General features: G+C 37.3%; 1 protein-coding gene across 2 annotated transcripts; it reads right to left on the reverse strand.

The window, feature by feature from the left end:
* Positions 1–294: 294 nt before the first annotated feature.
* pskh1 (protein serine kinase H1) lies at positions 295–9,597 on the reverse strand. 2 transcript variants are annotated; one of them, XM_079621528.1, is made up of 4 exons: positions 9,486–9,597; positions 9,203–9,319; positions 7,268–8,369; positions 295–2,720 (listed from the first exon to the last, which is right to left on the reverse strand). In XM_079621528.1, exons 3-4 carry the CDS (start codon positions 8,216–8,218, stop codon positions 2,403–2,405), a joined length of 1,269 nt encoding a protein of 422 aa, XP_079477654.1. In that variant the 5' UTR covers positions 8,219–8,369; positions 9,203–9,319; positions 9,486–9,597; the 3' UTR covers positions 295–2,402. The 2 variants fall into 2 exon arrangements, with proteins under 2 accessions (XP_079477654.1, XP_079477653.1); XM_079621527.1 differs by having other exon boundaries at positions 9,203–9,587.
* Positions 9,598–13,587: the final 3,990 nt, after the last annotated feature.

The raw sequence follows: 13,587 nt of genomic DNA on the forward strand, positions 1-13,587 counted from the left end.
ACTCCACACAGCAGCCAAAAAAAACATCTTGCTTCATAGATATGTGACTAACATGTCCTGTGTCTCAGCCGTACTAAAGGAAAATTAATCATAGTTTATGTTGCACAAAAATAATATAGCAGTTTTCTTGATTTGAATTGTAAAGATATTTTTTCAATGGTTGATTAAAGTGAGAGCCTTTGTTTTTAGATTTAATTGCAACATTTTACTAAATATTAATGATTTAAAAAAAAAAGCAATATTCTGTAATTGTTCATTAAAAATGGACAAAAAGGAACATGAGACCGTGTTGGACTGAACTCAACAAATGGACAACAGTTGCAGTTTTATTTCAACTGTAGCTACAAACACACATTCTTTACATGAATGTTGGTGATACACTAAATGAAAAATATTTTTGCACTTTTAAGAGCATTTTCTTTACTAGTCTCAATTTGACGTGCACATATAAAATAGCTTTTTCCTTGAGAGAGAAAAAAATATTTGGGGTATAAAGGCATATACAAACAGTGGTTTTCCCAAAGTCATTTTTGATGTTGATATTTTAATGGATACTACTAGATTAAAATGAACAAGCAATGTATGACAGCCTTAACACTCATGAGCCCTCAAGAAACTTTAACTGATTCAAATCTCTAGTTATTTTCAAATGAAACTCATTTAGCTAATATCTGTGACCAAAATGAGGGAAATATATTTTCCTAAAGTTTGAGAAAATTACACAAGCTTAGAAGTGAGAGACTGTGGAAGAAACCAAAAATGAGAATAATTCTGTAGTCAAATCGTTATTCAAAAATAAAGTATCCAAAACCAATGTGGTTGCAATTTTTTCAAAATATTATTCACTCGTTACATCAATTGTATAACAAATTCAAGGCACTTGCTGTGAAACGGGACACAACCCAGATACACAGATTACTTTTCCCCTTCATTTTTGATATATGATTTTATATATATATATATATATATATAAAACAAAAAACAGATTTAAGAACATATTTTAAAAAGTCTTCATTTCATCACAGTTTTAATACTAATTATTTTCATATGTCCGCTCTCAGCAAACATTGCTCGATAATCCAGGCACACAGGAGTTTCTTTGGCACATTTCTGCTGCTTTCTGAGAGTGGAAAGGCTGCCAGGAGGCCTTCACGGTGGTTCAGTGCCTTGCTCAAGGCACAACAGCTGGTGACAGACAAAGTAACCGGTTCTGATTCGGGGGTTTTCCGACACTGGCCACCCATACACTGAGAGCGATCAATATCAGATAGTGGGAATAATTACTACAACAGTAGAAGTCATGAATCACGGTAAGTTTCTTCACTGACCTAATTAAAGCCAATTCTCTGAAAATCCTGATTACACTTTTTCTCTGCGTATTTTCCGACAGGTATTAATGATTGCTATTACAATTAGGGTCCTTATTAGTAGGGTTGGACGTCCGGAAAAGGGTCAGTTATGTCTTATTCAGGATAAACAACAGACATGTTGGGCAATATAGATCCCTTTAATATTTTTTGGACCAACTTAAAGCGATATCAATCCTGTAATCATTTACTCACTCTCTTGTCATTCCGGACCTGTATAACTTTATTTCTGCAGAACACAAAAAAAGATTTTTATTGATCTATCCATGGTTTTCAGTCCATACAATGAAAGCCAATGAGGTCCAGTGTGGTTTTGGACCCCATTGACTTTCATTGTATGGGTAAAAGCAGTTCTTATTTGCTTTTAAAAACATCATCTTTTGTGCTCCGCAGAAGTAATACGGGTTTGGAAATGACACGAGGGTAAGTATATGAGGACAGAATTTTCATTTTTGGGTGAACTATCCCTTTAAGGATCATAATTAAACAGCAGTGTGTATTATTATAAATGTGATTTGCGTGGTCACTTCCAAAGCAATTATCAACGGTCTGATTTTTACCTTTCCCTCATGTTCAAAGTGATATTAAGGCACAATAAACTATAACTAGGTCATGTGATTTGTTGCCAATAATGAATAAACAGCACATTTCCCCTATCAGAAGAACAATCTTCTGGGGTACCGTAACAAATAATTCACAGCAAAAATCAGGAAGGTGTATTCTTAGTCCTTCCAGCAACTTATGTAAAATTCTGTTCAACAGATACAATCAGGTAAAAGGCTGAATGAGATAATTTCCAAAGACAACATAAACATGACAATACACCAACAATAAATAAATAAAACTCACATAAAAGAAAGAAAAACAGCAGAAAAATAGAAAGTGAATGAAAAGTTTAGAAGGAGGTTTTCTGCTAATTGGCTCTGTGGTGATGGAGCAGGAAGTTGACATCTAAGTTGAGGCACAATGTTGTTTTGCTCTCTCCAATGTTTTTAGCAAGGTCTTGTTTGTCACATAGTCTTCTTTACGTCGCTCTCAACCGTTACATTGCTGCTGGTACCGGCGGTTGAGTTCTCGCAGCTCTTTCTCGCGGACGCGCCGTGCCTTGCTGGACTTTGTGGAGCGGCTGGAGCGAGTGGACTGGGCTGATTTAGTGCTGTGGCAGCGTGAGGACGCTCTCTTCAGGAGGTTCTGGGAAATGGACCGCTGCAGGTTCTTCATGGAGGAGGAAGCTGCCATGCTGACGACCCAAGGGTGTTTAAGTGCCTGGCCCGCAGTGAGACGCTCACTTGGATCCACTGTGAGGACACGGTCAATGAAGTCCTTGGCAAGGTTGGAAACACTTGGCCATGGCTGTCAGAAAACAGAAAAGAAATAGAAAATGGCGTAAATAAAATTATTCAGACATTCTCAAAAGATTTTACAAACACATAACAACCTAGCTAGATATAATATAAGATAATATCACACATTTTATTTATACTTGTATACTTAATACTTGTAATTATGCATAATTTGCTGTTATTACTATAGTAGGTACATGTAACGTCTCCATAAAATAAAGTGTTACTGGTTTTTTTTCCAATGTTTTTGAAAGAAGTATCTTATGCTCACCAAGGCTGCATTTGACCAAAAATACAGCAAAAACATTAATAAAAACTGTAATAACTGTTATAAAGGGTAAAATATTACAAATAACAGTTTCCTATTTTATCAAATGTAATTTATTCCTGTGATGGCCACATTTCTTATCAATGTTGGTGACAGTTCTGCTGATTCATATTTTTTTGTAAACCGTGATGTATTTTTTTCAGGATTTTTACTCTAATCAAAGTACAAATCCTAACATTACAATAACAGTATGAATGTCTTTACTGTCACTTTTGATCAATTTAATGTGTCCTTGCTGAATAAAAGTATTAATTTCTTTCAGAAATTAAAAATCTTGCTGTACCTACCAACTTTTTGCTTTTTGAATGATAATATAATATAATTTAAACAAGAAACAAACAAGGTCCAGTCAACTATAACAATATCTGATATTGGAGAGCATAATTCAAGTTCGTTGAAAGAGAAAGCAAGGACCGCATCACCTCTGCCAGGACTGGCTAAATCAATACAAGAAGGTTTCAGCAATGCAAAATATACAAACTAGTTACTTTAAGTTAATTTTTCACTCTTCCAAGAACATCTTTAGACTAGTTGTGCATGTCCTGATATGTTATGACAACTGGCCAAACACTAGCAGCTCTATAAGCAAGAGAGAAAACAAAACATGGCTGAGTTTTTGTTGGTTAGCATGACTTCTCCAGGGCTTTTCCCTGTAAAGTCCACATTGGTCTTGTCTGTGACTCACAGCAGCAGAGAGGCCCTGACGCACACACTCTGCCAGAAACTCTGTGGCCTTACATCACACGCTCATGCAGGGGGTTACTGCGGGATAACACACGATGACAGGACTGCGCTGGGTATTGTCCAGCTAACACAAACACACACACACTCTCCCCAAAATACAAGCACATTAAAACACACCAAAACCTGCATACAAATACTCTTACGATAAATAGAGGCATACTCAGAAATCCAAGGTCAACAGACAAAGACAAAATGGTTGGCAAAAGTTTAAAGTTTGAAAAGCACTTTGTGAAGAATAGAAACAGAGCACACTAGAGCCAAAAGACAGAAAGAGGCAGGACTATCATAGCCTGTTGTGTTCTGGTGGCTTTGTGGGGAATATTTCTATTTAGGAATGCAGATCTGAACGGACGGTATAAAAGCCTCAAGTAGCTATATAGCAGGAGACAGACATTTTCAGTGGGGCATTGTCATTCTTATTCTAAAAGTTTGTGCAGAATGAGTCATCAGTATTTTTCGACCGTTTTACCACAAAGAAAGACTGAAAATTTTAAATGTGTATCTGCTAATGGCTAATTTTGTCAAGTTATCAGAAAATATTAGCATATAGATGGCCTCAAGGCGAATAGGCATTGATCACACGTCAAAAAGCCTTTTCTCACCAGACTACGGACACTAAATATGATAGAGCTACACGATTAATCGTTGAAAGACTGCGATCTGGATTAAAACACCCACGTGATCTTATTCCTAAATGACAACGGTACGGCTGTTTATTAGTATTAGCCTAACCATAGAATGTAAGTTCTGAAAGTATAGAAAGTATTTGTCATTGGATCAATTATTCAAGAGATTTGTTTAAAAACGCTGATTAATCCAGTAATGAAACAAGTGAAGTCTTTATGAGTGAGTCATTGAGTCATTCATCTAAACCTTTTTTTTTATAATCAATTCAAATAAATTAAATATTTCTTAAAAATTTGCATTTCGGCAGAACCTCTTGTAAATTACATGTTTAGTTGTCTATTCAGAATTGTGGGTGAATCATCATCTCTATTTTATTTAAACCAAAAAAAATTGTGATTCTTAATTTTTCCAAAATCGTTCAGCTCTAATATATGCCATGCAATACCAAAGTCATGTCTTCAGTTCCCAGGCAATTTATGAACTAGGCTAATTAAAAAATATACCTTGAATGCAAAGCAAGATGCTTCGGATAAAAGCACCTGCAAATGTAAATGTAATCCTTTAAATGTATTCCTCGCATTTAGAATTTTTATATAGTTTGCAGTACAATTAAAAGTCAAAATAAAAGCTGTTGTTTGCTTTATATGCCACTAGTGGCACCAAATGGTTTCACAAACCCTTCCCATCTATGATACAGTTTTGCCATATAGCAACACGTCATTGTTCTTTACTTTCTCACTGTAAAAAAAAAAAAAAATAATCCAACATATTGCATTCTTACAATAGGCCAGTCTTCAAGAAATGTCAAAGAAAATTGTGTTTTTAAGCCACATGATAATGAAAATATTAATGTACAAGACCGTTTTTTTCCTGTGGTCACTGAATGAGGTAAGACACACACTGAAGTGTTGCTCAAACATTATTAAACTGTACACTGTACAGATGTACTGTAACTGAGATTCTGCCACATCTGTTTTGTAGCTCAAAAAGTAGAGCATAGCGCTAGCAATGTCAAGGTCATGGGTTCGATTCCCAGGGAAAGCGAGGACTGATGTACCTCGTGATAAAATGTGTACCGGTACCTTAAATGCTATGCCGTTTTAGATAAAAGCATTTACCAAATGCATAAATTCCTAAATTATTTATTTAAATGGGTTTAAAATAATACAGTTCTATTTAAGTGTTTAAAGAATTTAAACATTTTAATTCTGAATGATTTATGTTTTATATATTCAGGAGATGAAAACGGTATATTCTACGGAAAAACTGCAGGGGGTTTGTGAGGTTATGAAAAACGAATAATTAAATTCTAATGTTGGCACTGAATAAAAGTGCAAAAAATATGTTTCCTTAACGCTCAAGAGACAAACAGGTAGTACCGCCCCAAAATCAAACCATTTGTTGAGTTAATGTTGCTATGTCAGGCCGCTCAAACAAACAGTGCAATGCTGAAAGCGCCACAGACCACAGTGCTTACGCTTTTCCGGGAAATCAACCTACAAATGGCTTACTTATACTTGTCTCTGCACAAATATAAGCAAGTGGGCATAAGAGAAAGAATTTTTTACATAACAAAACAATTACACACATCAGCATTAAATTTGGGGTAGGTAAGAGTTTAACATCAAATCATAACACTTCAGAGCACTTTAAGGAAATGTAAAGGTGAATACCACCACTCATTAACATGTACATATAAAGAATATATACTTCAATAAGAGCTTGTTTGTTTGCAAAAGCAGTCAGCCAAAAACAAATAAATCATTAAGTATAGAACATTGCAAGCGAGCCCAAAAACATGGCACACAAATACTTCTGGGTTTAATAAAACCAAGTAACATTAGCATATGCTTTATAGCACTTCTATAACTAATCAAAAACATCTGCATTTCCAATCTCCCAGCAACTCTTGTTTTGCACATACATAATCCACACTGAAGTGACTTCTCATATAAATCTCATATAGCACACTCCTGCAGCTCAGAAATATACGTAACTACAGCTAGTGCAAAAACAGGCACTATTAGGGTACAGCATTTAAGAAGATTTTATCTCTGTTGATTATCCCTTTGGGGTATGACACGTCAAGTTTGGCTAAAACTTTATTAGAAACTTTAAAGTCACCATGAATTCAAAATTTACCCTTTTTATGGAATATTGCAGCATTTATTATTATTACACATCATTATTTTTTTTTAAATCACGTGCCCTCGTAATCTTTAGTAAAAATGACTTCCCGTCCCTCTTCCAGCAACATCTCTTCTCTTCTCTGATGATGTGTTTACTGGCACGAGGGCGGGACAACCTGTCACTCACATGAGATCACAACAATCGCAAACAACAAAGATCCAATCAATTCCGCCCTACATTTTTTCTTTTTTGAGAAGCCGTTTAACACGGACATACGTCATAATAGGGAAGAAACTACTATCACAACTTCCATTTCATGCCTTGGTAAAAAGCTTTTTTTAAGCTCTATCTATATAAGACGTGAAGGCTTTTAGTGGTTTGTTGTGGAATTTAAAATATATTGATTAATACCTTGATTATAATCACTCATCATTAGATATACATTGACGCAGCAGTGGATCCAGAATCCACTCCCTTCAGGTGTAACGTGTGTGACACAAGCACATTGTTGAAATAATACATATTTTACCATTTAATGAGGTTGATCTCAAATGTGTAAGCCCACAATTATCTATTTAATGCTCGGTAAGTGTTGACTTGAGATCACACAAACATTATTAAAGACTCTGCAAGAATATAATTTGTACACATGCAGTGTATATGTTATGTACACTACAGTACATGAATATCAATGAATAATTATTTTAAAGTGGTCGCATAGTCCTTACCTCGCCGGAGAAACTGTATTTCCCTTTGAGGATCTGTCGGTACAGGCGCATGCGATTGTCATCCTCAAAAGGCATGGTGCCACTGAGCAGTATGTAGGAGATGACTCCCAGCGCCCACATGTCCACTGCATTGGTGTACGGCTTACGAACGAGTATCTCAGGAGCGATGTACTCAGGCGTTCCACAGGTCGTCTTCATCAGGCATTCGTCGCCTTTCTTCCGCGTGCTGGCCAGGCCAAAGTCTGTGATCATAATCTTGGAATCAGCTCCAGGATGGTAGTAAAGCAAGTTTTCAGGTTTCAGGTCCCTGTGCGTGATGCCCAATGTGTGGAGGTACTTGACGCCATCGAGGACCATCTGCAGCACCCGCGTGGCATCCCTTTCTGTGAAAGACCCACGGGCGATAATGCGGTCGAACAGTTCTCCGCCGGTGGCCAACTCCATCACCATGTAGACCCGCTCAGCTGTCTCGAACACCTCCATCAGTTGGATGATGTTAGTGTGGCGCACCCGTCGCAGGACGCAAAGTTCAGATTCACACACTTCTCGGCCCTCACGGTAGCGGGTCTCGATCATCTTGATGGCGTATGGCTGCCGTGTGCTCCTGTGTTCCACTCGTACTACCCGACTGAAACTGCCCCGACCTATCAAAGCTTTGATATCATACTTAGCAGTCACTCGAGGGTCAAATTTGGCCCTGTATTTGGCTACTTTTTTCCGGTGTGGGTCAGCGGGCTCTGTCTGGCTGTTAGCCGGTGGAGGGGACTGGCTCACCTTCGCAGCAGCCTGGCTTTGACCCTGAGGGGATGGCGAGCCTGTTTTCTCCCCGCCACCTTCACATCTGATGAAGTTTTTATAGACATCGGTCTGATGCGGCTCTACCTTTTTGACTAGGTCAAGTTGGACGTCAGCGGGTGGCTCTGGGAGGACTTTGCTCGTCCTGCACCCCATCACATCAAAATCCTTCCTTCCTGGTGCCAGCAGCACATCCTCATCTCCTAGGCAACACGTCCAGTCCCACACTCAGTTACCTCTTCAGTCAACACGCCAGGATTGTGTGAATTCCAGTCGATGTGAAAAGTTAATTCAATCAGATGTTAATCTGAAATATAATAAAATAAATACTTAATTTATTAAGACTAGTATATGTGATAATGTATATTAAGTATGTATAAGTATATTTAACATGAAGTGTGGGTAGTTAGGCCAACATGTTTGATATCAAGTGTTATTAGTAACAGTTCATGCTGATATTGGAAAATAAAACAATATGACATTTTATGACACACACAACCGTATATGTAATAGTTATATCGAGTTTAACTGCGTTATAACTAAAAGTCAGAAACTGATATTAGAAGATGTTGTGATATGCTCTTTACACAACGGCGTTGTGTAAATTGTCTCTATGAAAAGAAGAGTAATAAAAATGAATAACTACACCGCTATTCATATCAGTTGTGTCATAGCATATCAATTAAGCACTTTATGTTGTTAAACTATAAGTAAACTATAAACCGGATCTATAAATTAGATCTTACAACTGAATTTTACCACAAAAATTCCACTGGCCCCCCACAAAGACTCAAACTCAGACACTTGTTCACTTTTTCATCGCTCAAAACAAACTTGAAACACTTTTCTTCAACTTTTCGTTACCTGCAACATGCCTTAACGGAGCCAGTTATGTTACAAAGTCGTTAATAAAACATTAATAGAATTAAAAGTGAAGGATACACCGGATATGTTAACTTACCCCCCGAAATCAGAAAAAAAACTCCCCGTCCAGCACAAAATCAATTGTTTTCTCAAGGCCTGGATCTAAAATCGAGCTTAATCGCTAAAGTATCCATAATGTTGTAGTTTTAACGACAACGGTATCAACTTAAGACCTAAACTGGAAACTTTAAAAGTCCAAATAGATGTGAAAATTACCTTAAGAGGGATTTTCTTACAGACGATGGTGGGAGTAAGGCGAGATTCCCAGCGCCAGCCTCTTCACCCCAGTTTCAGCTCTTCTCTCCATTTTTCCGTATTTCTAAAACTTTAATCCTGCTAGAATGATAGCATCCCATTAGTTTTTGCTAACATGAACATGTTGAGTCAAAACATAAGGGTTGTTAACGTGTTTGTATAACTTTTATCGCGATGCGATATGAGAAGAAAAGTATGGAATTGAGACCGCCTGTTGGAAACGGTGTTTTCGGAGTGGGACCACCTTTTTTCCTGTGTAGACCTTTCTTTCTTTCTCCCCCCCTCTCCGTTTTTTTTCTCCTTTTCTTTTGGGAAAGGAAAGACCTCCGCTTGCTTCGACCCCTGCAACAAGTAACTTAACGTGAAGCCAGCCAGAATCATAAATTTGGCCGAGAAACAAACTACGAATAATGTCAATCGAGTGTTTTTAGGATAAACGTCAATGCATTACAAACGCATTCTGTACAAACCGCTATGACTGATTATATGAATTTCTGGATTAAAATGTATCATTTAGTATGTGAAATAATTCACAAAAAGTTGTGAAATATGTCTCATCAATGTAAGACGTTTGTAATATTGTAGTTTTTTTTTTCTTGAATTTTTTTTTTATCTTTTGAAATGCAAAATGTATTTTATTGTCACACCTATTTTATTTTTAATTATTGTTTATTAATTTCATAGCTTGTTCTTTATGTAGCCTATCCGAGTTTGCATAATTACTTTTTTTTAATCTACACATTGTTAAAAAACCATATGTTTTGCGAATTTCATTATTCATACAAACTATCTCTTGTACTATTTTAAAGGTGTACGATTTAAATTAAGTATAAGTTTGCGCCATTTATCAATTAAGGTGTCATTTTAAAAAAATCATTGTCGAATTTAAAAAATACAAAAAGCCAGAATTATTTAACATTTCACTTTACAAACTACTTTTCGCTTTCAGGACTATTCGGATGAAGGGACTTTTATATTGTACAAATCTGTTTCTCCGAGTCCGACCATTTTACATGTATCGTAGCTTGCTTCAATTTGACTGCGACGACGATCTACACTTTTAACACTCAGCTTTTTGTTTGCTTTGGTAAATGAATTTACACCAGCCTGCCAACATATGTAATGCGTTGATAAATATTTCTCCATAGTTTTTTTTTATCCAAACGCCTATATTTGCATTGAAGATAATTAATTTAATGTAGAATACTAATAGGGCCTGAAACATCAACATTAGGAGGTCAACTTGTTTATTATATGAGCTGTTTTATTTTATGTTCTTTAAAAAAATATATATATTTCATGTTAGATTATAGTTGAATGTCCATTCTCTTCTCATGCTGAGAAGGTTTTGACAGTCTGGTTTTGACACACAACACCTCGCAAAATATTCGATTCATCCACCAATAGATGGCGCTGCTCCTTAAATAATATCAACTCCAAATAGCATTTTGTTGCTGTATTTCACTGGTTCAGGTTTTATGTGCTGTTGTTGGTAGTGCTAAACTGAGAGAATGCATTTACATACTTCATTAATACAAAAACACCTGAATGTATTTCTAAGACTAATCATTTAATTTCTATCATAGATAGGCCTACCTGTGATATGACCCATGATGACAATGGGTAAAGCAGCTGAACTCTTATTTCTTGACTTTTGTGATATCACCACTCTAAAAATGCAATCGCTTCACAATTACTCCAATAGGGCAAGATGATGATATAATGCGGTGTAACTTCTAATGCTCAGAGGAAATGCCAGTGGATTTGTGTCCCTGCAGTAAAAGGCTGGATCAGATCCATCCATTAACACAAAAGGGCACCAACTATCAGACAAGCATAGTGAGAACGTGTTGACATACAGTGTGATGGTAGCTTGGACAAGAGAGAAAAACTATAGGCTACTGTAGTAATCAAGAACGAGAAACGAAGGATAGATAAGTTTGCAGATCATTATGCCTGCAATGTGACTGCATTGCTTGTATTACTTGAGCTAAAATTGTTGTTTATCAAAGTTTTCATTGATTTGAAAGTCATCATGAAATCAAAATGTAGGCTTACTTCTTTTTTTAATGGAATATTGCAGTATTTATTATAAACGATTTATCGGTACAGATCCTTTTTTTATTAATAATTTTCCATTGTAATCTTGAATCAAATAAGCTTCCCCTCCCTCTTTTTCAGCAACTTCTCTTCTCCGATGACTGTTTACTGGCTCAAAGGCAAAACAACCTGTCAATCAATTCCTGATAGACAAAATCAAGTCCCGCCCTACATTTTTTCTTGTTTGAGAGTATTCGGGTATCACAATACGAAAGAATAGACTATCGCAACTTCTGTTTTATGTCAAATCAAAACAGACAAAATATCATGGAACATAATAGGAGAACCTCCTGTCATCCATTATAAATAAATACACCTTTTTTTAATGCAATATCACACAATCAAAAGTGCTATATGTCTGAAAGCACGGCTGTGATTTGGCAGCTCTTAGAAAACCAACACGATTGCGATAGACTCATTTATAGCCAGAATAGTTCAATAAGAGAAGAGAGTAATGAGTGACACTCGAAAATAGTTCTGAGCAGAATAGCAGAAAAGAAGAATCAATCATTGTGCATTTCTAAGCAACACACTGCAGTGTTTTTGAACGGAATGGTTGAATGAATGATTCAGTGATTCAATCATAAAGACAAGGGCTGCATCCAAAATCGCATACTTCCCTACTATATATTAGATGAAAAAAAGTATGTGGATAGCGTGTCTGAATTCGTAGTATTCATAAAACAGTAGGCAAAAGTACTCAGATGACCTATAGTGAGATTCTGAAGTGCGAATCCAATGGACACTTTACTATCCCATGAGGCCACGGGAGAGGATTGTGAATGGCAGCTGACGGCAACATGACGAATGTAGTAGACCTATGTCCAGAATACATACATTCATACTGTATAGAATGTACTTTTTTTAAAGATCAAAAAGTAATTACTTATTCAAGTGCCTCCCAGAAGGTCTTCCAGGTACTTTTCGCCTACTGTTTAATAAATTTATGAATTCGGACATAGTACTCTTTTCACATACTTCTATATATTAGGGGTGTATGCACCTGGATGCGACGGCAGCCATATTGCGCCAGAACGCCCACCACACACCAGCTTACTGGTGGAGAGGAGACCGTGATGAAGCCAATCAGTGTATGGGGATGATTAGGAGGCCATGATGGACAGAGGCCACTGGGCATATTTTGGCCAGGATGCCGGGGTTACGCCCCTACTCTTTTTCGAAGGACATCCTGGAATTTTTAATGACCACGGAGAGTCAGGACCTCGGTTTAACGTCTCATCCGAAGGACGGTGCTCTTTGACAGTATAATTTCCCCATCAGTCACTATACTGGGGCGTTAGGACCCACACAGACCACAGGGTGAGCGCCCCCTGCTGGCCTCACTAACACCTCTACCAGCAGCAACCTGGATTTCCCAGGAGTCTCCCATCCAGGTACTAACCAGACTCAGCCCTGCTTAGCTTCAGTGGGCAACCGGTCTTGGGCTACAGAGTGATATGGCTGCTGAGTCATGCACAGTTCATGGACCCCATTGACTTAGTAAAAAATACTTTGGAAGTCAATGGGGTCCATCAATTGTCTGGTTACAGACATTCTTCAAAATATCTTCCTTTGTGTTCAGCAGAAGAAAGAAATTCATACAGGTTTGAAACAACTTCATGGTGAGGTGAGTAACATTGACAGCATTTTCATTTTTAAGTGCACCAGTCCTTTAAAGCTTTGTTGCTCTGCTTCCAAGTAAACGATGACTGATTTCGTTAGTGTTAAATTGACTTTGTCACTCTATAATCTATGTTTGTTTGTGATTTTCATAACAATATGCAAAGCAAATCAACAATATCAGCATGATTGATTGCTTGGCCTTCAAGGCTGTCTCTCTCCGTCCCTCTCCCTCACTCTTAATTCATTCTCATTCTTTCAGTCGTTCTCTCAGTTTCTCTCTCTCTCTCTCTCTCTCTCCTCGTCTCACACCCCACTCACTATCTGCCCAAAAAGGTCAATATCATCCGTTAAATCCAAATATGCTGACTGCTGTGCATTATTTATCAGTATGAAGATAGAAACAGCTCTATTAAAAGCAGCACTGACTCTTCCTCTCTCTCAATTATTCTCATGATAATCAGTCTTACCCCGTGGGGCTGTCAGGGCTGGAGCGCCGGAACAGGCCAAATGGGCACTAAATTTGGCAGTCATCTGAGTGCAAAGTCCAGTTTGAGATCATTTAACATCCTTTGGTTTGTTGATAGCAGACATCCTCGATTATTTAATTCCCTTAGCTCATTACG

Source organism: Phoxinus phoxinus (genome assembly GCF_949152265.1).
Source record: "Phoxinus phoxinus genome assembly, chromosome: 8".
Classification (NCBI taxonomy): Eukaryota; Metazoa; Chordata; class Actinopteri; order Cypriniformes; family Leuciscidae; genus Phoxinus; species Phoxinus phoxinus.

Coding starts and splice junctions, on each gene's coding strand:
- pskh1 (XM_079621528.1), bottom strand. CDS start 8,218: ATGGGGTGCAGGACGAGCAAAGTCCTCCCAGAGCCACCCGCTGACGTC. Junction 2,721..7,267: donor AATACAGTTTCTCCGGCGAG/GTAAGGACTATG, acceptor GTTTTCTGACAG/CCATGGCCAAGTGTTTCCAA.